The following is a 24,835-nucleotide window of genomic DNA, read 5'->3' as shown; positions in this document are numbered from 1 at the left end:
AAAAATTTTCTCCTGTCCTCAACACTGCCAATGGAGTAGCTGTCGGTGAAGCAAACCTTCCAATTTGGAGGGAACACTTCAAGACCTTGCTGAGCCGGCAAACACCGTCAGCCCCTGAACTGGAGCACGTTCATAGGCCTACATATGCGGATAACGAGGAGCCACCGACCGAGTCGGAGGTTCTAGTCTGTATTCAAAGATGAAGAATGGAAAACCTGGTGGAGACGACGGAATTAGCGCAAAAATGTTGAAATATATTCTTCTGTCTGAGATTCGTGAGGTGACAAAGACCATCTGTTCAATATGGATAGAGAAAGGATACCCGATTCGTGGAGATACGCTATCACAAATCCCCTCCACAAGACGTTATCCGTCATGGACCCTAGGAATTATTGAGGAATCTCTTTGCTGCGTGATATGTACAAGGTATTGGAGCGCATTATCCTGGACCGACTCATTAAACATCGCGAAGAACAACGCGCGACGAGCAAGCTGGCTTTCGTCCTGGCCGATCTACGATTGACCAGCTTCATCGTCAGGAGAGTGATCGAAATCCGGCAGCGGTATTCGAAGGCAATGCAATTAACGTTTCCGGACTTTGAGGCCGCTTTCGGCTCTCCTCATCGAGGCCGTCTTCTCAACGCGCTCTACGCCTGTGGAGTGCCAGGAAAGTTCGTTCGGTTGCTTGATGACATGAATCAACGAACAGCCGCTGCAGTTCAAACACTAGCTGGATGTACAATACCGTTTAAGGTGGTAACTGGAGTATGAAAAGCGGCAGTGGTAGGACCCTTCCCGTTCAATTTTGTCATCGGCGACATTATGCGAAGAACAGTAGATCAATGTTTCGCCGATATCATTCCAGCACCATCAGGACTCCCCTTGACCGATCTCGAGTACGTTGACGATGTTGTTATATTCGCGGAAAGCAGTAGGAAACTTCAACAATTTGTCAACCTTGTATCGAAGCTGGCTGCGGCCTATGGACTACCTCTACGCCCTGATAAATGCAAGCAGATGTGGATCTCTTCGACATCTCGAACGGGTATCAGGGTGGACGGACAACCGATAGAACTCGTCGATGGGTTCTTTTACCTGGGTTGTACGTTGAAGAACAACGGCAAAGAACAACAGAGAAAGATATTCAGCAAAGATGCGCTAAGGCCGTTTCCGCATTCAACTCCTTAACGAAATGCCTGTGGTCGACTCCCATCACCAACAAAGTCACGCTGCGAGTCTACCTATCCGCAATTCGCCCCTCATGATGTACGGATCGGAGGCTTGGGCAGCACCATTTACGGTGATGGAGAGGCTTGATTGCACGAAACGAAAGCTGCTTAGACGTTTACTTGACTACTTTTGGCCTAGGGTATGCCATAATGAAGATCTTTGTGCAGAAATTGATGTGGTATACCAGCGGATGACACGTGGAAGATATCATCATCTTGCACCGCCATCGAAAGTGGTTAAAGTAAATCGTCTTCGCTTCTTTGGTCATATATTAGGGTGACCGGCAGATCGCCTGGTTCGGCGAGTTCTGAGGAGTTTTTGGGTTTGAGCTGGAAGAAGCCAACTGGCCGAAAACGGAAGTTCTGGACTGAAGTGGCGAAAGAGGACCTGAGGACACTCGGCATGGATAAGCAGTTCAGGCGAGACATAAGGTTTCGCAGAATATAGAATAGCGAGGAATGGCTTGATTCTGTGTAAGCTCTCGCAGAAGATCGAGAAGGTTGGGCAAAGCTGTGTTCAAGGACGACACACCTCGACGAAGATGCGGGTAATCGCATCAGGCGATGACATCAGCCCGCCGATTAAAGGCAGCATACCACGAATCTGGGGTGGTACGGATTTTAGGTGGAGTATCTGTATACGGGGTCGTAGATTACGGAGATCGTAGTGGTTCCGCTCATCTCTTCCTGAATCACGGCCTCTGATTGCTGTTTTGTACGATGCCTTCTATTGCACCGTGCCACCCTTGCACGCGTAGCATCCCTTACTGCCTATCGGGGCAGTCTGAATTGACTTTCGACGAATCGAAGGACTGCGCAAGGGGTGGTTGCCATAGATGGCGTCGTACAAAACAGCATTCTGGATGTGGCTGTTTGCAGTGATGCAGGGAGAGAGAATGCGGAACTACCCCCGTCTCCATAATCTACGACCCCGTATACGGATACTCCACCTGAAATCCGCACCACCTCAGATTCGTGGTATGGTGCCTTTAAGTCGAGTAAGTCATGGGTTTTCCTCCCGTTTTCCTCCAACAGTTAAACTGTTGGCTACTGTTTGAGCAGCTGCTTGCATGCGTGTTTTCGCTTTCTGAAGAAGGCATGTTACCAAATTGAGGGTGAAACGTAATATGGGCAGTGGTTATGTCTATGAAAAGGGTCCACAACGACTCATTTACCCTTTGCCAAGTGCCAACATGAATTAATTGCGCGATACTATCTCATAACGGCACACTAATTAACTGGTTGCAATTCAGAGCTGAAAAATAGTGAGGCGGAGTCCAAAATAAACAATCCGTGGACCGCAACAACTTGAGGGAAATCGAAAGTGAATTGCAGCACCTGTACAGTAGTATATGCTTTTATCAAATGATTGTAAACATCTAGAAGAATTTCCTTTAGTGGTTGTCAAGTAGATCCAGATTGTTAAAGCACTCCTTCGACTCAGCTCCAAGTTTACTGTTTACTGAGGACTCCACTGTTTTTTCTTCTTGGTTACTAACTGTTCCAACTACTTACTGTTTCATTCTGAGGATAGCGTCTGTAGAAACACTAGATGTTGGATCGCTCTTGCAGCAGATAGAGTTCGGCATGTTGTTTCCAAGAATGAGAATCAAGAAGCGAAACACTTTTAGCAAAACCCCAGAAGCAACGCCTCGGAGGCACCGGAAGCCTTATTTTGCGATACTGTTCTTCACAACGATAAGAGCGAAGCGCGTAATGTGGCTAAGTGGAATTATCCGCTAAATCAACTCGAACTGAAAGTGTTTAAACCTTTATTTTGGCCGTGTTTCACTCTGTTCTAGTTCGAAAAGTCACTGAAGAGAGCTGTACTTTGCTTTTCGACTTCAAACTATGCAGGAATTTTTATTGCATCGGTCAACACTACGAGAATTTGGAGAGACTTCAATCCCCTCCGAAGCCACAGTCGCCAAGGTGTGGATCTGCGGAGCTGAACCGTTTTTATCTCTTTTCCCATTCTCACTTCCAACTTAGCGTGTATGTCAGAGGAATTCAATCGCTGATAAAGAGATAACTGCATAGGATTATACCTGCAAGTTTCACAATATATATTATTGTAGGCTGACGAAAATATTATCCACGAAGAGCGAGGAGAATAGGTCAAGAATTTTCATGGAAGACTTCACCAAGTAGCAAAAAAAAATCAGTTTTTAGCTCTCAGCGTTTACTTTTAGCCCTTTATTTTTGCGATGTTCTAGAATGTCTGTGTTTGATTGTTTAAATTCCTAACAATGAGATGGACCATCCATGAAATCCTGATTGTTATCATGTCCGTGCTTAGTGTCAATATTAGCGGTGAGATTAATAATCGAGCGCATACAATTTTGTCTGCATATATGTATTCTGCAGGATATTTACGTGTTTATCCTTATGACCGTTGGAGCGACAAAACACTCCCGACATACATTGAAGGAGAACAGCTACTTGATTTCGAACTGCGCATTGCCAATGGGCAGACGCAACCGCCGGAGTTACTCAATGAAGGTAGACAGTTTTTTCCCGAGAAATATGATAGTTGTTGGAATATTTGCTTCTCCGAAACTTTATGGTTCCCAATTTTTACTGCATGCATACTGTTTTAAGGGAGCTGTCTTCTGTTTCTCCTTTCTGTATCATGTGGATAAGGTTTCATGAGACCTAGAAAAAATGCGGGAAAATCAGCAACTAGATGCTCTTGCTTGAAGGCATCACTCCACGAATCTGAGGTGGAATGAATTTCAGGTGGAGTATTCGTATACGGGATGGGAGACTATGGAGACGGGGGTGATTCCGTCCATTTCTTCCTAATTGCCGTAAAAAACGGCCCGGAAAATACGGCTTCAGGCGTACTGGCGCACTATTTTCTACAGGGAGTTCGACTGGAGCGCGCCAGTCTTGTGCAGCGCCGCATCTTGCGGGCCGTTTTTTACGGCAATTAGGAAGAAATGGACGGAATCACCCCCGTCTCCGTAGTCTCCCATCCCGTATACGAATACTCCACCTGAAATCTGCACCACCTCAGATTCGTGGGGTGATGTCTTTGAAGTGATTATTCCGCTTGTAACCACCTTGGATGAGAGGACATGAGGACGAGGTTTCTTGCTCTATACAGTTCGAGACGCTGATACATCTTTCAGCTTGGCGCAAAAAAAAATGTCGAACAGCAGCAGAAGCTTTCGTTTAGCATTTTTCCGTAGAAAAGAAGTGAGATAGATCCGGTAGTATCTTGAAGGGTGAGGCTTTCTCATTCGCTTTCGAATCCAGAACACAAATACGGTTTTCCGGAAATCGATTCGTTTATCAGTTGACGGTGATAAGACAATCGGTGTAGTGAAGAAATCCTCAGAGTGACGGTGATCGTTCTAACGCCAGAAAATGTGGAGGATGGCAGACGATTTTGAGATGTGCAATACACTTAGCTCGTAAATATGCAGTCTCCCTAAGGGTTTCTAATCGCTCTATCCATCGAATTCTTTGCGAGCAGCTTGATTTCGATAAATAAAGTTATTCCTTGTGCAAAAACGGTCACACGAGGGCGGTGATTGGACGATCTAACACCGTGCGAATTATTAAAATGAGGATATCTCCAGCCCGAGATTATCGAATGTTGATAATTTCAAAATTTCCAAACTTCAGTGGACATGGTGGAATGTGTAGAAGGGAACTTAAGAAAACGACTGCATAAGTACCTAACGAACTATGGCTAACACATCCAAAATATCTTTTTCAAAATTGCGTGATTTAAAACCTCCAATAATGTTTTTTTTTTTTGCTGGGAAAAGCAAATTTTGTCTGTCAGGAATACTTCTCTTATTCTCGTTTGAAAAGGATGTTTTCCTCAGTTCTGTATGATAACGCGGATTTGTTTCAGCCGACTTAATCAGCCTAATGGATAAATACGGTATCGGGACTGATGCAACCCACGCAGAGCACATTGAAAAAATCAAGGTTTCCAGAGTTTAGATTTCTCTGTAGGAACTTCGTCTTCCTAAATGCTTAAAGCTAGCGTATGACAAACTTGACGTGCTGAAACCTCAGGGAGCCCGTAAAGTTCGGGTTGAAGATTACAGAACTCAGCGTGGATCCGCTCCACTTCCCCTAATCGTAGTAGAAAAGGAATTCCTTCCCACGAGGTAAGTTATCCCCTGTGCACGCGCTGCGTCCATGAGCAAGCGGTCGAAGGTCGATTATGCATCTCACCAGTCTGTTCAAGTAAAACCAATGAATAGGCTGCTGAGGGGACCGAAGCGTGTACAAGAAAACGTTCTAATTTGTTTCTTGGGAACAAATACCGTTCCCGCGTCGTTTTTACGACAATTAGGGGATGTTGAGCGGAGCCACGCTGGGTTCCGTGATCTACAACCAGAACTCTACGGGTTCCTTGAGGGTTCCGTACTACGTCAATTTCATGATACGTTGCCTTTAATTAAGATGCGGCAATATGTTGGAGTACGAGACGATGGTCGCTTTATCCCCGGCTACCTCGGGCTTGCGCTTGTCGACGGATACGACGCAATGGGTACTTTTTTTCTCATTTAGTTTTGGTTGATTATAAAAACTCGTGTTTTAGGATACGCCATGAGTAAACCACAGTTAAGGGCCAATTTGGAACTGCAACTTCAAGCCATTTGCGGAGGACAACGAACTAAGCAGGAGGTACATAAATCGATTAGTTCTGTTGACTCACATAAGAGAGACAAGAAAAGGAAACAAAATAGGCTTATGCAAAAAAGAGCAACTCAGGATCCGCCTCTTTTCAAGGTTCTCCGCGTTGCCGTCGTTTAATCCAAAACTGCTAACAAAATCACGGCAGATCATTGTTTCTTCTGAAAATTAGTGATTCAGACATATCAATTTTTTGAACTTTTTGAGTTGTAAGGATTCATCAAACCATTGGTGGCCATACGTTGAAGTGCAGCTATGCAAATCATTCCAGCTTTTCTAAAGGGTAACGTTAACCCTAAAGGTTGCTAGTTTTCTTCAAGCTATGTAGCACTCTCAAATCTTGAACATTTTTTTCACGCTGATTTTCATTGAGATTTCTGAAAAAGGCACTTATGTGAAATGCATGTATAAGCTGACAGCAGATAGGATCAGAGAAAGCGAGAAAAGATTTTATTTTTCCCATTTTTGTGTTAGCAAGCTTATAGTATGATGCTGAGTATGGTGTTTTTACATCATTAACTTCGTTGCAAAAATGAGCGCCTAATCTTTGCTCTTATCAAGCCTATTAATCAATGAATGAATGTCAATAATCCTCCCCTCGTCAATAACAGATAGTTGCAGGTATTGGAAGAACAACTAGAGAAGTATAAACGAATTTTTCTACGTAGCGAGGAGAAGGTCAATCTGCTCTCAGAAGCTTTAACTCGGTTGGTACTTTTTTGATAGCACTCGTTTCAATGTTTTTTCTTGCATTGTTTTGAACTTCTTTCTAGGATGATAGAAATTTGATGTAATTCAGAAGGAAAATTTGGGAGACTGTCGCTGTTGAAAATCGTGAAAGTCAGCCGAGTCGTGAAAAAAATTGTAGTTTTTGATGGAAGTTACCCCACAAACCGGTTTCTGTCCCGATTGCAGAACAGTTTCTTTCTCATACAACTAATTCTCTATAAATTGAGTGTTCTCATATAATCTTCGTGATTCACTTTTTTGAATCAATCCCCCTGAGCAATTCACTAGCTTCTTTCTTTTCAAGGTACTTGAATATGAATTCTAACTTAAATGTTGCTTCTGCTTCAACGAATACGTCCGGAACGAACGTGCAACGCACGGGAACAGCCGCGCCTGCTTCCAGAATCGTGCGACAAGGAACGAGTGGTGGTAGAGCGCAGGTGAGCATTGGTCTGATGGGGTGTTCAATTGAAACAAACGGAACTACAGAGAAAAAACTCGGACAAGAAGTGAATTGTATCTTATATCTTGTTATTAAGGGCGTTGATAACAATTTCTCGACTACGACAGCATCTGAAACTGAGGGTCGAAGGGGCCGCGGACGAACTCGTGGATCGAGAGGTATGTACTGCAAAACTGAACAGGAAGTATAGGAAAAATCGGCTTTTTTCACGTCGAATTTTCGGATTTGTTTCCTTTTTTCGAAAGACAGAGTAATGGAGTAACCAAACTTCAATTGAATTCCAATTACATTTATTCGGAAAGAAGAATGTAGAAGTTAGTTTTCAAATATCTGTTCAGGATCGTGCATATACTTGGAACGATCTTCCCAAAAGCGCCATCTCACCTTCCATCTTCTGCTCTCCTCTCTGCTACCTCCTTCCCTGTAGTGAAGTCGCTGTAGCACATAAAAATGAGATGTGATGGAGTTTCGCAGAAATTAATCTCAAAAGACTATGATTAAATCAAAATAAAAGTGAAATAGTATAACAAATGAAAAGCAAAATAAATACAGATGAATTGAAGTAAATTTATAGCATTTACGTGCGATTTGGATTTGATTTTAGCGGTGAACACCACCCTGATTGAAAATGGGTGCAGAATAGGTGCGGATTTTGTAGGATGTTTTGAGAGTAATGTGAACGAAAAGATGTGACGAAAAGTATAACAAGGTTCTAGTTGGAAAGCTCTTCTCCTATAGCATATTTCAAATTAAGTAATTTCCCTAAGGTATAAGCTGTGTTGCTGGAATTGTTCGAAGTTACACATATTTTGACCAACAGCGCAAAATCCGAATTTCTGCACTTTTCCTTGTTCTGCGACTACGATTACGACTTCGAAGTGCGATCAAAAAGTCCTCTGCCATTTTTTGATGCAGCATCAAGGAAAACTCTTGACTCAAGTTTTTATCTCTGTGTCCCGTTTCTCTCCAAAGTCAGCTGGGAAAGAAGAAAAGTTGTGAAGGAAAGTTTACCATTTTTCTCAATTAGGCTCCAAAAAGAAACTAGGAAAGTTCGAAATGCTAAATTTTGCGGTAATTTAGAAATAACACGTCTCTACAACCCTTCCAAATCCACGGCATGAAATTCCTTTGAACATCGTTATTAAGTAACCCATGCACCCTACTTCCTACGCGCTAATTTTACACCTATTTCACACCCTACGCGCTAATTTTACACCTATTTTACACCCTACGCGCTAATTTTACACCTATTTTAACTTGTAGATGTCTCTTTATCGCACAATAATGCGATCGAAATTCTTTTTTTTTAAATGAAAATATGAGAAGTCATTTTGTCGGGTGTAAGTTTCTGCCTAAAGAACTCTGTAAGGCTAAGATAGAATTAAATGATGCGGGCAGTAAAGCATCAGAACCTTTAGTTATTTGTATGATTGAGAACCAATGTGTTTTAACTGCGTCCGCTTTGCATTAACGACAGAATTTAATCTATCCTTCTGTTGCCCATGTTCGACTGTCTTTGAATCTTGGCATGTTGAAACGTAGTTTTTTAATTGATTTTCTTGAGCTAAAGAAGATCAACACCAATCTTGGCTACAGCTAAAGAAAATCAATTAAAACTATCCTTGTATTGTTCGGAATGTTGCCTCTCCCTGCACCTTTGCGATGTGCTTGAGATGTCTTGAACGTCCCTAGGTACTCTTTTTTTGAATGGACGCTAGCTATTAGATTTCCTTCCAATATATGCGTTGCCGCCTTTCTGCCATCCGCTGTCATCTTATTGATTGCACAGGATAAGACCTATTAAAGAGTGGCAATTCTTGGCAGCCATCCAGAGAAACCCAAAATTCTACAGAGCGTGAGCTCTTAAAGGCAACGGTTGCGAAAAATCTCGATGTTCGGTTCTACAAGCAAGAAGGTGTGGCTCATGTGGTATGTTGTTTGCAACTATGTGTCACATTGGAAAGCTGAACAATCGGAAGCAGCGGGCTGATCCATTCCACCAGTCCTATGGATAAAAAGGAGTTGCTCCATCAGATAAATTGATCGATGTACTACTTCCATATTTACTATTATTATTATTACTTTTCACTTTTTTGCTGGGTAGACGCAAACTACGTCCGGAACCCCGCCTTACAACCATACAGAACAAAACATCGAATATTTTCGTGACCACTGCCTCTAAAGATCGAGTTTTCTAAGTTGCATCAGTATTCTCAGCGTCTTCCAAAGAATCTCAAAAATCCAAATCCGAAGGGCAGCACCTTTGTGCAAGAGAGTTGCTGGTTGATGCATAACCGCATGTGTGGAGTGATGCGTAATAAATGACAAGGATGTTTTTGAATCTAAGAATGCAGGGCAAAGTAATATAAATATTATATAATTTAGACAAAATGTCATATACTCTGCATATGTATATATTTAATTATTTGTTTACTTATTTATTACGCTCAATGACGTACCAAAAGGATGTGACCAGGATGAATGCAAATAAATACAGAAAATACAGCAAAAAGAATAGAATGAGCAGTCCCGTGTAAGATTCCGGCACAATGATTTAGTAATCAGAAGCATCAAAACTCAGCAAGATAGGTATTAAGATCTGAAGCATTATGAAAGTGCAGGTAGGCTGTAAAATCCCCTGGGTAGAAATTATAGCACGAGCACTTCGGCTGGTGTGTATACTGGCTCAACCCGCTAAACCGGTGTGTAGGGGTGGAAGCACTAATATTATAGGCTTGACCAAGAAGTAGCAGGGAAATACCAACAGTGCCAGACCAAAACTTTAAACGTAAGGCTTTAGGAAATATCGCACTAGTCGGATCACTGCCAATAAAGTAGAAGGTGAATAGCATATTTAATATGTATATATATACATTTATAATATATAAGCGCCATACGTTTTTGTTTTGCGCAATGTTTTCTTTTCCGTTGTCTACAGCTAACTCGCTTTATATTCACCTTAATATTAATCGAATGTCATTTTGACAAAAGCGATCACTCGGGCTCTATCAAGCTTAAGTTCAAAGACTTAGCGCTAGGTTTCACTAATCTTGAGCGAGAATTCCAGAATCATTATTTCACGATTCTCTCGATTGCCTTCTTTTTTGGTTGTTGTGGAACAATTAATTAATATGATTAATGTGATGTTAGTTTAATAATGGTAAAAAATTAAAGGATTGGTAGGTCAAAAGCTTCGAGTTAGGTTTTGGGATATTTCTGTCGCAGAGTTGTAGAAAAAGTACCTGAACTTTGGGAAGAAAAGCACACGATCAATTAATTCGTTTTGCATATTCTTGTTGAAAGCAAATGTATATTAGATTTGGAAAACTCTCGTTATTTATACACCAGGCTAATTGTATCTAAGCGTGTGCGAACGTTCATGATAGTATCCGAACGTTTACGAACGTTCATGACGATGAAGGAAATCCGAAGTCTATGGGCAGTTACGAAAATCACGCAGTATCAGTGCACTCAGTATTTTTCCTTAAGAAGTATGTTAAATTACTTGCTTCACACGTATCTGATCCCCGAATGAATGATCCCTGATCCCTGGATGAATGATCATTGAATTGATCCCTACTAGATTACTTGCGGCGAATTCGAATTGCATGTTTTGTTCGTGTAAGGAAATTTCCAAAAATTGTGCTCTCCAATAACTTGAATTCAGCAAATCGCGGTGCCGATCCAGGCCGATCTGCAGCCAGCAACGATTCTGAAAACAAGCAATGTGTGTGTGGAATACCTGCAGCGTTAAGAACTGTGCAAAAGGATGGTCCAAACAAAGGGAGAAAGTTTTTGTGTTGCTCCAAAGCGATGGGACAGCCTGACAAATGTAATTTCTTCGAATGGGTCGGGTAGGCGCTCGGTTTCATTGCTATTAATCTGTTTCGTCGTGTGAAGTTGATCTCGTTCATGCTGTTTCACTTTGATATGGTTGGGAGGGTTCAACCTGAACCACCCTTTGTTGATTCCTGTATTTGAGAACTTCTTGTGAATAAATTTAACCACATCACTTCCCCGTTCAAACATAAAGCAACGTTTTTTCTTGGGAGCTGAAGAATAGCGAACTTAAAATACTTCTCCTACATTCCATTTATTTTATGTATTTTCACCGCACCAGGGGCGTTGCACGACGATCGTGCTTTTTGATCCTTTTGAGTGGAAGCGAGTGGAAAAAATCAGTAGTCCACACATGCTGTACTTAGATCACAGTTCCCGCAGATTGTGGAAAGTAAGAAATTGTTGCGTGCGATGTATATTGAAGGTAACCCACGTAACATTTAAGGTTATCCCTTAATTACAAAGTTCTAATTGATAGGGATTTTGAGTTACAGACCAATTCAACATTAGAGAAAACCCTTCATTTACCGCTACGATGGGAAGTTCGAGCAGAAGCAGTCATAAGACTTCTAAGGAGAGTTGTTGCGTCCCATTGCTCTCCTGTGCCCAGCGATTGTCAGACGTCAAAAGACGTGCAAAATACCGTGATTTGCTATGAAAACCTCTCAGAAACCGTCGGAAATCATCCAGAAAGTTGTGTGCAATGAATAGTTCAGAATTTTATGTCTACAGTAGTTTCCAAACTTATGTTCCCAACTGCTCAAACCCATTAATATCTCACCTCGTTTCATCGAACCACATCTTCGGGAAAACATTTTCCGACAGCTATTGACGTGAAGATGAACTAGAAGTGTTTCTCTGTCAGCTTCTATGTTATTTCGTCCGAGCAATGACGAATTGACTTTAGTTCTCACTTGTTGTAGCGCCTAACAAAATTAACTCGCCATAGCCTCCACCGATGTCACTGACGGGTGACCTTTGCAGCACTCTAACGTAACTGCCCTAAATCCTATTTAATGTGGACCTTCAATGCCTCTGAAAACATTACCTGTAGTAACTTCTGCGAAATTATCTCACATTAAGTTGTGATTCTTCCATTGCGCTCCTGGCGTGGTACCAAACGTCACCTGTTGAGGGGCTCTCGATCAGTTTCAAAGTAATTCAGGAACGATAAAAAGAATATATATGAGTTCCCCATTACCTCGAAATCTGATCCCCGTATACCCATTTTAAAGGTTTTCCACCATAACATCATCTTACTCATTTCTTTTAGCTTTGGCCTAGAAGTAGACGGTAGATAAAAGTGAATCGTTTAACGAAGACGTCGGCGTTCGTTCATCGTCCCAGGTGTGCGCGATTCCCCTGTTTACATGTGCACCACCCGTGACTGAAGTAATGGAACTGGACCGTAAAGCAGCTACGTTCGCAAACTTGGAGCTGTTACATCGAAACTACCAACAGTTATATTGTGTTTGTGTGAAACACAGGTAAACATTAAGCATATAGTAGGGTGCTAGAAATAAGTAAAACTATCGCGCTTTACAGGCAAGCAAGACTTGTAGTAATTAATTTCAGTGGATTGGAAAATTTTGAAGCTAAATACTCCTGTGTTGAGTTCCATCCACAAGTAGATGTGGTTCGGAACGTAGTTTGAAGGTATCACAGCGGGAGTGGAGGGTCCACAACTTCGGAAATTAGAAACCTCATTACACTATGATTTTATGGCTTTATTTAGTCAATTTATTTTATGAAAGAGTAATGAGCCAGCTCATTACACTCATAGAATTGACTAAATGAAGTCATAAAATGTTTTTTTTTCGTACGCGTTTAAGGTGTTGCTTTTGGTGATTTCACCACCAATTCATTTTAAGAGATTTCATTTCGTATCTTCTTATGAGTGTAAAGAGTCTTCTCGTTGGGTAACTAGGGATTCCGAACCTGAGAAATTCCAGATTTGTGCCAGGTTAGGAGGTTAGCGTGCCACTTGCACAGTGTGCACGTCTCAAACTCCACCCAACTAGTGGAAGGAACTCAACATTTGTCCAAATGTTACCTTTGAGGGAAATATGCGGGAAAGTAGTTTTGTAATGTAATGTATGTAATGTAGCGCGCTATTCTTTTTTCTCTTAACTTTTTTTGAAAGTCAACAGCAGCTTTTCCACTCACTTTTCTTCTCTAGCATGCAACCTAATATCGTAGCAGTTTTGGACGAATTTGAATGGCTACGATACGCAATTCAGCACTTCATTCCAGTCATTTCAAACACTTCTTCAGCACTTACGTTCTCTTTTCATCTTGTTTCTCTTTAGTTTGCTTTGTGATCCAGAGAGAACATTCAAAATAATTTCACCCATATACTGCTTTCAGGGAAGGTAACGTGTTGAGTAATAAGGTTGAGCTTATTTATTTGTTCATTTGTTCATGCGTGGTGTACCAAAAAAGGAACCATATTATGTTTGAATCAAAACGGAAGCTCAGACTTTTTTCTCTGGCGACGGAAGCTGACGCAGTTCCACTCGAAACGTGTAAATAGGTTGTTCTTGATCCACCAAATACAAGTGCAGACTTCTTCCAGATGACTCTGTTTTGATTCTGCCGCACTCTATCTTACTTTGTAGCGTGAGCGCCACATGTGAAATACACATCGAGAACAGGCAAAAGTTAGCGGTTTCCTCATAGCTCTAGTTTAATTCTTCTGACAATGTATCTTTGTGAACTCGAGGAAAAGGTAGAATTCCACTAATACCAAAGCAATGTTATAATTAGAACAATCAATAGATATAGATAGTAGTAAGAAGACGAGATATTCGAATTATTTTATGCTTATTTTAGAAGTTTATAGCTTGTTCTACTTTTGGTGGAATTGGATTTTATTTCATCGAGTGTGTCAGAAGAATTAAATTAGATGCACCCGTCTGTGCTGAGCTGGACAGGATCGCCCCTCTTTTGGAGTGAGTTGTGTGGATAACTTGTCTGCAGGTGTAGTTTATGGGAACTCGATGTCCAAGTAGAGAAATCTAGAGCTCAAGGAATTGTGGTAAAGAGGGTTAGTTTGCTTTTATGTTATGTTTTGTTCACTTAGCGCAATTTGATTTTTTAGCACCACTTTAAATATCCCCTAATACATCATATTCTCATAATTTTTAATATTGAAGTGATGTTGCAATGCCTTTGTATGCTCCTCGAAAACCTACAGTTAGATTTCGAAGCGACCAAGTGGTAGAAAAAGTGGTTTGTTGAATGTTTGTTAAAATTATACTGCGTTTTCGGCTAAGCTCCGAATTGTTTAGCTGTAAAAAGCTTCAGACGCTGGAATCCGAAACTTTTTTACGGGTTGTTTGGATATTTTGCTCTGGAGTTGAAATTCATGCATTGGAAAAAGGTTTTCTAGTACATATGATACAGAGTTGCATGCATGCAAAAGAATTATAGTTGCATTGCTAAGTGCATTACTGAATTTCGTCATTATGCACACTACTTCGGTGTGCTTCTTTAAACTACATATCCTTATGCATGCGAATATTACTGTCACTTTTGGTAACACAAATACGACTTCTTTCAGAGCTAATAGGCAGAAGAATTTACGGTCTGGGGTTTCTTGCATGTCGTAGATTCAATGCAGTTAGTTTGTTGTTCACGCGAAAATGAAGGGAGTTCTGAAAGGATTTACGACCCCATTTCATCTGGTTAGCTACAGTCCTCGAATGAGTGGGTGGAGGAAGCAGTTCCTAACAAGGTATCTTATTGTTCGAGAGGAATGCGTGCAAACTGCTAGCATGCATGAACTAAGAGTTGCAAGAGAAATGGGGAGAGATGGAGATTAACTGTTACTTTTTCTGCTGAAATAAGATCTCACTATGAGAATACACTGAATTCAAACGTGTGCAAGCTGTGAATTCAAAGGCGTTTGGATGCGCGTTCGAGATGCACATCCCAACATAATGAGCCGACTGATGAGCCTCATGTAAGTTACGAAATGAGATGTGTGTCTAGTTGATGCGGTGCAGTCATCTTGCAGTGGTTGTCCTTTCTTTTTCATATCTCCGCATCAGAAAATGATTGATACGGAACTGTCCTGCATACGTTTGCTCTTATCAGTGGTAACTGGTGTTACCAGTAAACCGCCACAATTCACGATACGAAAAGCTGTCGGAGTAGTGACCGGTGGGCGAGCATGTGAACCGTGAAGGGAGCTAATGACCCTAAAAAGGACACTACTGGTTGCATAAATACAATCCTGAAAAGATGATGTGATCTAGCAGAACTTCTATACGTTCGTTTAGGTACACTGTAAGTTTGCTAAGAGAACTTAGCCAACAATACTCGTAGAAGAAGAATCGCTGCCAGTGGTGAGCGTTTCAAAATCGAAAGCTGGGGAGTTGAAATTCTGAACAGTGCGCGTCGGAGAGCAAAGAAAGAAGGGATAGGAAACAACAGGATTCGTTCTTGACAACAAATAATTCCCACACGTAACCCACATTGTAACTGTGCGTTACTGCCAAGTGTAGAAATGAAAGCTCTGTACTCAAAAGTCCAACATATGGACTAAATATCACCCTTAGCATGGATATAACTCAAAATTGAATAGAGTGAGCCTATGCGACTTAAAAGGCAAGGGTCCGCTTGCGAGAAGAGCAAACGCCCTAGTCATCACTGCACCGCACCGTTCGGCGCAAATTCCTCCTCCGCTCTGTGACTCGCGGTCTGAACTATACGCTTCGGTCGCCATGTGCCTGTATCGATCGTCTATCGCCCACCTACCTTGCACTGCCTCGCTCGAACAGTCTGCTTAGGTCGGCCGGTTTGTTCTGTACGCTCCACACTGCTACAGACCTCATTCGGTCGTTCCACTTCTCATTTTGTAGGAGGAAGTTCATCGCACTCACACCTAAGAAAAAATGTCTGAGCAAAAGGAAAAGGACCAAACGCCCACTTCGGACGACAACATAGTGAGTTGATCTCCATGCTGTACCTTTCTGTCAACTTAAAACTCTTGGTTGCAGCTGACTCGGCACAAGCACATCGCCGAGAGCATCGAGATGATTCGAGTGAAGAAGGACCAGCTGTTGCAGACGCTGCGAGGCCTCTCCACCAGCGAAAATGTGCGTTTTTTGCATTTGCATAGTAGCACGAGCAGCCATTTCCTGCTGTCATATGGCGCCGAAATCAACTTAGATCGATTATTAAAGTATGGTGGGTACAATACGATGAAGCCAATATTCTTTTTTATAACAGCTTCGACAAGGCAAGGAAAGGTGATACAACGTATCACCTTTCCTTGCCCACACTCCCGAAATCCCAAACAATATGCGGAAAGGCGTTTTCCGCATATTGTTTGGGATTTCGGGAGTGTGGGCCCGTTTATTTACACAAAATTACTGTTAGAAGTGGTAGCATTGAAAAAAACCTCTGCGTTGTGATCCACGGTGGTCCTCTGTCATCAGTTGCATCATTAACCAATTATTCACTACATATATGAAGGCGGATTCATTTATACTTCCTCCAACTAATGTAACAGCCATGATTTATCGCATCAATCTCTATAAAAGATCCACTAAGGTGCAGGCGGTTTTGCTGTGCCAGCTGTCTTCTCTTCACACTTTCCATGCAATTATCTTCATGAAATGAATCTATGTCACTTTGATGATGCGGTCTAACTTTTCATCTGAACGCAAACGATGTTTTCTGTCAAAAATGCTGGGAAACACGTAAACAGCGGGGGCGGAGCCCGAAATTCCATGGTTCACGGATCGCTACGGCAACACTTTGAGTTACGAACCAACTTATAGCTCGGATGCCCCTTCATAAACCGTTTATGGTAATATTTTCTGAACGTTATCCCAAGATTTCTTTTTTTTCTTGTTTTTGTTCTGCAGAAAGATTTTTTGTAGGGATACTTTTAGAATACGACAGATACTTTTGTTTTTTTTTATTGATTGATTCTTTTCGTCTGATATCTGATATTCAGATGACTTCTGTTGTTTTTTTAATTCAAAGAAGTATATAAGTTGATTGATGTAGCTTTTTGAAATCTTTTCTAGAGACTTTGTTAGATATTCTAGGTGGGATTCATTTTTTTCCTCTTTCACAAAGTTCTTAGCCCATGCCGGTATGTTTTCGTCAGTGTCCTTCATAGAATTGTGTGCTGTGCTACAGTTGTAGCTGTTGCAAACAAAACCTCTAACTCACATGAACTCGCATAACAGACGATGAGGTGATTCGCGTTCTGAACAGTGTTTGTCTGTTCTATAAAAAAATTCGGCACAGATGCATGTAGGTCTTAGTGGTTTGCTCCAGAATTCGTTTGTGTTGTCACAGTGGTGCGTGCCGCAGGTGCCGCAGTAATGTGAATTTGCAGTACAAAATTGATTGTTAACCATCAAATCTAAGATCTGTTCATGACCTCACGGAGCTTCACAGAGCTTTTGGACAAAAAGTGCACTGCAATGTTCAGTTCTATGGTAGTTTTTTCTCCCACTGTTTCCCTTCCCAGCAAATCTTTGTGTTTCTGGCATTCCACCGTTCTCCGAGTTTACAACGAAGAGTGTGCTTCCAATAACTTTTATGTGCAAGGTAAAGTAGTTGCAAGCAGATATCTCTTTGCGACCACATGCTTTGTGGTGACGCTTGATTTTTGCAGTTTCTGTTTTCTCCTGCTTCACATGGGAGGACACTGTCTGTTTCAAAATAACTCAACATGTTTCGCAGTACTGCGTTCATATAAATCGATACCGTCTTATTAGGATACTTACTGAGTCAAGAACTTCAGGTTTCAGTGCTAGTGTGAAGAAGCAATGCAAGATTATAGAAAATTCAGCAGTAAAATCACAGGGGAAATCGGCGAACTCGTTGTCAACTCACCTCGTCCAGGTGACGAAAAATCGCGTGGCCGCCCATAAAAAATATTGCTTTACTCAGTGTTGTTTAGCGCGTGAGCCAGGTTTGAGGTAGCTAGTTTTTTTAATCGGCGATCCTCCCACATAGAACAACGCGTTCATGTTCGATGATCGAAGTTTATGGTGGTGGTTTTCTGAACCGGAATAGTGCACACGAGCAGTTAACGTTATTCACGAAGGAAATTTCAATAAGGCTTAGCATTTCGACTGTTCTAAGTAATTTCTCCAGAACACTTTGGTGGCGACAAAAATTTTTGTTGTACGAGTCAACATTCTTGTAAAGAAAGTTACTAATTTTTAATTTAATTCTAATTTTTTTTTAATTTTTCTAATTTTTTTAATTTTTAATTTCTACAGAGTCATCATATTTGAAAATAATTATTTTGATCCAACATTATAGCTAGGACTGTGTTATGGTGTTGAAAATTCTATATTTCCCGCCGCAGGAAAAACACAAATCACAACTCACCAAAATAATTTTTACTCACTAACAACGTCCGAAGAAATTTCTACAGATGGGTCCCCTTCGGTAGTAATTCGAGTTGGATTCTGAGGCGTAATTTGCAGCCATCTCAGCTAATACGTGAACCATATGTATATGCTTAGAAGTGAGGTCAGCAGTGCTCAGACTCGAAAATTTACCTAACAAAACTTTTCACAGTGGTACAACTGATGAAACAAAAACATGTGACAAAAATTAGTGTCAGCTACCTAGAACATCACCGCTAGTTAAATCGAATATACGAGCTTTCATTTCATCACTCTTGCGAGTGTAAGGAGATGCTTCGTCTGATAAATAGATAGCCTTGATGCTTCTGATCCAATTTCTGAAGTAGTAGTGTGAGTTTAGCGTTTTCCCTGTGACACTTACAATTCAATTTCAAACTACTTTCCGAACGGATGTGGATAGAACTCACTGTTTTCGGGCGGTTTGCCATTACCTTAATTCCACTACCTTACCTTAATTCCATTTATTACCATAATTTTGCAATTTCATCGAAGATTATATGGATCTCGATCAAAAGCCTTAGAAAGAGCGATCTGATGGCAATGTGTTTGCTACCACTGATTGTTTTAGTGTGATCAGGCTAGGTTTACCATAATTGGATAAAAACTTTTTTTTTTCAAAAGCTGATATATAGGATGGCTGCCATCCTAGGCGTAGCACAGTCGGTAACAGATTCCGATGTGACTGCACGATCGATCAGTGGTTCGAAAGCTCTACAGGCAACCAATGCTTTTATCCCACCGGCGCCGATGCATTGGTTCTCGTCTGGGAGGATATAAATACTGACTTGATGCATCGGCGAACCCCCCAAATCATTAGTTGGGCTAAACATACGTTCGTGAACCTCAAACGATTCTGAGTTGAAATGAAGGCGCTAGTTCATCCCAAGCGGACTGATTATCGCCAGGCGCTTCATCCCTTATCCGTGACCTTGTCGGAAAATACTTTCTCGATATCGTAAATTTGTACTCGATCTGAGGTATTGTCCTAGTGGTCAACCAGCTAGGTAGACGCAAACTTACCTGTCTGTCGGCTGATTTACCTAGAGTTCTTCCTATATTATCCAGCTTTTGTATAGAGTTTAGAAAGGTGGGCTAGCTAAGGTGGTGAGCTGGAGACATGGCTAAAGAAGAGGATTGTCAGCCGAGAAAAGTGGAAGTTGTCGTTAAAAATAATACAGTAACGAGTACCGAATGATGCAGAGTGCGCTTATTGTGGCCGGGAAGAAAACGTTTTGATGGGAGCACTATTAGTCCAAAATTAGGTAACTAGGTCCAAAATGCATGTGGTAAAAATGCATGTGCAACAGAAATTCACAACATTGATTTCTCGAAGGGCTGACAAACGAATTAGTTGTTGTGTTCACTAAAGACAATTTTAAGCCTGATCGTGCTCTCATGGCGAAGTTAGTTGAAGCCTTCGACATGATGACTGCCCAGGAGAATGCGTTTCTAGGAGTTCTGAAGAATATCGTGGTTGGTATTCGAATCGCTTCCATTTGTCCTTTCGAACATGGCTCATGACAAATTCCTTCCTAGGAAATACACGATCAAGCGACGAATGATGTCGCTGCCGAAATTAAAGTGATGGAGGAGGATAAGAAGAAGAATGAGGAGAAAGATGAGAAACAGGAGGACCAGAAGAAGGATAATCGCGGAGAAACAGAATTAGATGAGGAGGAAGAGGGTACTCGCTTTCGTTGTTTCTAGAAATATTATACCTCTCATTCTCTTTACGTACACCTACATTTGAGTCAATTTGTTTCAGAGGACGACGAGGAGATGATCAAAGAAACGCTGAAGGAACTAGAACAAGTTTCTCTCAAAGCTCTGGCCGCTGCTGAACTCAACGAAAAACTCGTAGAGACGTTGCAGCGCCACAAGAAAAGCGTTCGTAACTACAGCGTAATTTTTCATTATTTTCTTCATTCATCAGCTCTTCTAATTACGTTTCTTCATTATTTGTTTCGATCTCATGCAACATGCACTGGTACGTTGCAATTTATGCCATAAACAAAAAAATAACATAACAGACATTTCATCAGTCTCTTCTAAAGAAGGAGAAGAACGCACTGTAGGAATGTTATTCATCATTTTACCTCGATAAGTAGAAAATGCAATTCCCAGGCAAGCTTTTTCCTCGGTTTTCTTTTTTCGATTCCCTAGCTTAAGGTCTATGTTGTACTAATTTGTCGGTTAATTTACAGTTGACAGGCTTTTAGCAATGTTGCAAGATTTCATTGTTTTGGAATATGCGAAATGTTTGTTTGCTCTCAATTTACAGTCGCGCTACTGCACGTTTCCAGCTTCGGTCTCTTTGTCTACATAAGAATATTCAAGTTGCTCCTCAATTACAATGCACACCTTACAGCTTACCTTCTTGCAAGAGCTGTGCGCGTGAAGTTTATAAAACGATTCCGTTCTTTTGTTTTTCAGTTATCCGGTTTTTTGGTTTGCATAAGAAGAGAAATTTGTTACGTATGGCAAAAATGAAGCAAGAATGCGAACTGAAGACTCGATTCTGTGATCTTCACTTCCTTTTTTTCTTACTGCTGTATTACCCTCTTCCGATTGCTGCGAGGATGCAACGTTAATTACATATTCCAGTGGAGGGCAATATGAGCTTTATCTGTAGCTAAGCCATCTGCGTCCAACTGCTCATAGCTGTGCTTTTCGAGATTACGAATACAACGGACGCAAAGCTTTGAAACAAATTTTATTTCTTTTTTTGCACTAATTTCCATTTGTCTAGCGGACCTTAAAGGCTAACCTTGCGGCGGATTTAGTCCGGTGAATATTGTATTATCACCATACCGGGGAACTATTCGAATTTAAAGGTATCAAACGCGAACTATACATTTGATATTTCTTATGTATTTTTCTAATTGGATGTTGTGAGGTCAGGAAAGCATGAGATATCGTTTTGGTTGACATAAAGGCATGCATATAACTAAAGCGTTTATTTCTAATAGTTAATTGTCCTGCACTCTTTGTAATTTCTTCCAAAGGAAGCGACTATCATAAAATTTTCAATGTCGGGATGGGTACGGCTGAAGTTCACGAATGTGAACTTGATTGCGCTCAGTTCCGAGTTCCAGTGATCCAGAGAAAGGCGGGCGAAAACTCTCGGTTCCAGTTCTCTCTTCAAGGATGGGAGCTGTCACAGTAATAAAACAATGGTAGTGTGTGTGTGATTGTAAAGGTGGGATAGCTTCTGCCTTCCGCAGTTACGTTGGTGGAATCGCGTTGGATGACGACGTCGTCTGGACGAGCAGTAGGGAATTCATTTGAGAACGCTTTCTCCAGGAGGTGGATGTTGTTAAATCCTGACCACAGACCGCTACTGGTCAGCTGCACTGCTGAGTATCAGATGATCAAAGCGTATGTCTGTATAAGTAGGCTACAAAAAAGGAAGTATGATTTTTTACTAACTATGCGAACATGATGGTTACTGAAGGAAATTCCCCTACAGATGGCCATTCCTAAACATAAATTACGACAAATTTTTAAACAGGATATCACTAGTTTTCGTATAAGATATCACTACACGAAAACTAGTGATATCCTGTTAACCGGGGAAGCTGAGAAGAAACATTACAGTGACTGTTGCAGTGAGTGGTATCCTTTTGGGATCTTGCAGATCCGTTCCATTGAAATTGCGTACTGATACATATGAGTATCGTTTGAATATTTGGACTAGACTTGTAATTCTACTTTCTTTTAATTTTTCAATTCGATTTTGCGAAACAACATGTTCGAAAATCTGTACGGTACGAATCGTACGAATCTTTCCATTCAAAAGGGACATATTTCTATTACTGTTCATTACTTCTTTACAGCGAACATCAATGTTGGAGCTGCGTCGAAACAAGACCGAAGAGCTCAAGAATGCAGCCACTGCTGCTGTCGCTGAAGTAAAAAAGGCAAAACAAGAAGGTTTGTTCTACTACGAAGACGACCGTACCCACAGTTTTCGTTTATCCCCAGCGTGAGGTGTAAAAGTCTCATTGATCTTTTGAACTCATCCGCTACTTGAGAACTCTGGTTTCTACCAGATGTCTCCGAACAAGCACACGGGCGACTACCACTTTAAGAATTCCATAAAAGATCATGTCATCGTTTATTTAAACACAGCTATCGTAGCCAATGAAATGAACTACAATAACTCATGTACCGCCAGCTCTTTTATCAGCTAGAATCCAGTTACGAAGATGATGCACCTACATGAACACTTTCTAGTCTCGCTCAATAGAGCGGAAATCCAGAAAAAACAAAAGGAAGCAGAAGAGCTGAGAAAAGCTGCACTAAAAGCTGGAATTCAAGTTGGTGCGGAAGAAGAGAAGCACGTGAGTCTTTGTTGGCTTAGTCCTGGGAAGAATTGAGCTCCGTATCAGCCATTGTTAGCTTTGTTAAATTTCAGAAAGCCCAGGTCAATGCTGCACTGACAGCGATTGCGAATGATGTGGAGAGAATTCCTCCAATTCCTATTGTGGAGGAGTCACAGGCAGAAGAAAAACAGCACGAAGATCCCTTAGAGGCACGTCGACGGCAAATACGAGAGAATGTACGCAAGGAAAGGGAACGGTAGGTTTCTAGTGCTTTTTCTCATCTCTAGGTTCTCCTAGGAATCCACGACGGCTTGAGCTCACCTTGGTAGCTTGAGCTGATAGTTACTATAGGCTATAGTCATGAGGGTTATTATACGGGGTTCCGCAGCCGTAGATGTTGAGTGGTTGCAAAAAATTCTTCAAATTATAAATATGGAGTAAATGAAAGTTAATGAATGCTGTTTTAAAATGCTCATTTCTCAGCTAGTGAGAATTATAGATATACTAGATTTTCAAAATGGGAATGCGGAAATGTTCTCAAAATACTGCACTATTCTAACACTGATGTCACTTTAATTAACCAGTCGGGCGGATGTAGCGCAGTCGGCAGGAAGTCACACTGTGACTGCACGGGTGGTCGATGGTCATCCCTCCGGGATTGATAAGTTGGTACCGGACTTGCCTGGGTTGATGCAAACACAGACGTGATACATCAGTTGTGCCCCGCAAGTCATTGTATGGGCCAATACGCGTTCATAACAACCCGACTATTCCGAAGTGCAGTCAAACGCACTGGCTTATCCAAAACGGATTGATACGTCATAAGCTTTATGCAGACTTTTTAATAAGTGGAAGTAGGCCGTGGTTTGGAGTTTATAATGCGGAAGGTGCGTCCAAATGTGGTGTCACATGCGACCGAAATCACATTAGGGGAACTCTTACCTCCTCCATGCGTTTCGAGTCGCATCCAAACTAGTGCTAAAGGATGTGTAGAAACTGGTGGAGAAATTGTTTGATTTTTTGAACTTCCAAGCCTAACCAGTACACGCCTGTTATCACCAGCTTCATATTGGATCATATTCACAAAGCATTTACCTCTGCAACAATAACCTCCAAAGTCCAAACATAATTCTTCTTGTATTCTGAAAAGAATAAAAGGTAAATAATAAAGTCACTGGCATATCAATCCACTTGTAATGCACCAACGCGTTTTTACTCCAATTCGTAATTGTTAAGATTTTTGGAACGCATGTTGGCCTATAATGTACGAGGGTCAGCCAATAGGCAAGAGCGGTTTCGGACCATCGACCGTGTGGTCACACCGGATCTCTAATTGACTGCACCACACTCGCTCCGAAAAAAATAAAATCAGCAAATAAATGAGTATTTCAGAAGTGGAGCATAAGAACGATAAATGAACTGGAATTGTGCACTAATTTTTGAGCAGAACCAAGACTGCTATCGATCCCTATTCTAGCTAACGATAAATGAAGTCACTGACGGTTTCATCATGACTTTGACATGAACGGACTGATTTTAAGAATAGTTTAAAGGCGAATGTATCTCAGTTGGTAAAATGTTCACGGCTGCATCATCGCTGGTTCGAAACCGGCCTAGAGCCAGCAACACTTCACAGCTCTGAGGTCGATTAACTGGCACCAGGAAAAATAAAAACACGGAATTGACGACCATTCAGCCCTGGAATTCATAGTGTGGGCTTCGCACAAGCTCATAAACCTCGGGCGGTTCTGAAATGAAGTCTAACGCTTGGGCTTAGCCCGAAAAGGGTTTGATCAACGCCATGCGTTTTGTTCTTTATTAAAGCTTCTTTGCACTTCGTATCTGTTTCACGCTCCCTCATTTCATCAAGTAAAGGATTCCCTCCTCGAGCATAGTGAGGCCACTCATTTATAAAGGGTGTTTCGCGGTAACGTTGCCATTAGTGGGAACTCATCTACTGTCCGAATTACCCGGATCAAACGTTTCTTCAAACGGTGCTACGAAGTAATGGTAAGCGGGCTCAGCAATATTTGATTGCTTATGATGGTGGCAGTTGTTAACTGCGGTTTAAAGTACTAGCAAACGCACCCGTCCCTTTGTTTTCTTTTGTTCATGTCCCCTATCCCAACAACAATCATAATTCCGTCGTTACGTTTTAGCCAGAACCTAGTATCTCCAATT

At 41.4% G+C, this 24,835-nt stretch overlaps 4 protein-coding genes across 7 annotated transcripts in view; 3 read left to right on the top strand and 1 right to left on the bottom strand.

Moving 5' to 3' along the window:
* Positions 1–417: 417 nt before the first annotated feature.
* On the top strand, positions 418–771 carry RB195_009978 (uncharacterized protein; the record flags this gene model as incomplete). Its single annotated transcript, XM_064190768.1, has 1 exon — positions 418–771. One exon carries the CDS (start codon positions 418–420, stop codon positions 769–771), a length of 354 nt encoding a protein of 117 aa, XP_064048351.1.
* A 51-nt stretch (positions 772–822) lies between these two features.
* On the top strand, positions 823–10,941 carry RB195_009977 (uncharacterized protein; the record flags this gene model as incomplete). Of its 3 annotated transcripts, XM_064190767.1 has the most annotated exons (10): positions 823–1,085; positions 1,506–1,661; positions 3,631–3,731; positions 5,098–5,174; positions 5,658–5,745; positions 5,797–5,882; positions 6,513–6,598; positions 6,925–7,060; positions 7,160–7,241; positions 10,751–10,941. In XM_064190767.1, the coding sequence occupies 10 exons, from the start codon at positions 823–825 to the stop codon at positions 10,939–10,941; spliced, it is 1,266 nt and encodes a 421-aa protein (XP_064048349.1). The 3 variants fall into 3 exon arrangements, with proteins under 3 accessions (XP_064048349.1, XP_064048350.1, XP_013297191.2); XM_013441737.2 differs by lacking the exons at positions 823–1,085; positions 1,506–1,661 and adding an exon at positions 3,479–3,542 and having other exon boundaries at positions 3,597–3,731; XM_064190766.1 differs by lacking the exons at positions 1,506–1,661; positions 3,631–3,731; positions 5,098–5,174; ... (4 more) ...; positions 7,160–7,241; positions 10,751–10,941 and having other exon boundaries at positions 823–1,188.
* A 4,030-nt stretch (positions 10,942–14,971) lies between these two features.
* Positions 14,972–15,761, bottom strand: RB195_009976 (uncharacterized protein; the record flags this gene model as incomplete). Its single annotated transcript, XM_064190765.1, has 2 exons — positions 14,972–15,125; positions 15,685–15,761. 2 exons carry the CDS (start codon positions 15,759–15,761, stop codon positions 14,972–14,974), a joined length of 231 nt encoding a protein of 76 aa, XP_064048348.1.
* Positions 15,762–15,821: 60 nt separating this feature from the next.
* RB195_009975 (uncharacterized protein) overlaps positions 15,822–24,835 on the top strand; it is a gene marked incomplete at both ends in the record, with an annotated part of 28,915 nt that continues 19,901 nt past the window's right edge. For both annotated transcript variants that reach the window (XM_064190764.1, XM_064190763.1), the window contains 8 exons: positions 15,822–15,872; positions 15,927–16,025; positions 19,710–19,802; positions 19,866–20,013; positions 20,095–20,216; positions 22,166–22,262; positions 22,566–22,672; positions 22,747–22,910. In XM_064190764.1, coding sequence (XP_064048346.1) covers positions 15,822–15,872; positions 15,927–16,025; positions 19,710–19,802; positions 19,866–20,013; positions 20,095–20,216; positions 22,166–22,262; positions 22,566–22,672; positions 22,747–22,910 — 881 coding nt within the window. The remainder of the gene's footprint in view (positions 15,873–15,926; positions 16,026–19,709; positions 19,803–19,865; positions 20,014–20,094; positions 20,217–22,165; positions 22,263–22,565; positions 22,673–22,746; positions 22,911–24,835) is intronic.

Source organism: Necator americanus, chromosome III (genome assembly GCF_031761385.1).
Source record: "Necator americanus strain Aroian chromosome III, whole genome shotgun sequence".
In the NCBI taxonomy this organism is placed as follows: Eukaryota; Metazoa; Nematoda; class Chromadorea; order Rhabditida; family Ancylostomatidae; genus Necator; species Necator americanus.
The sequence above is the reverse complement of the archived record's forward strand: the minus strand, read 5'-3'. Positions and strand labels throughout refer to the sequence as shown.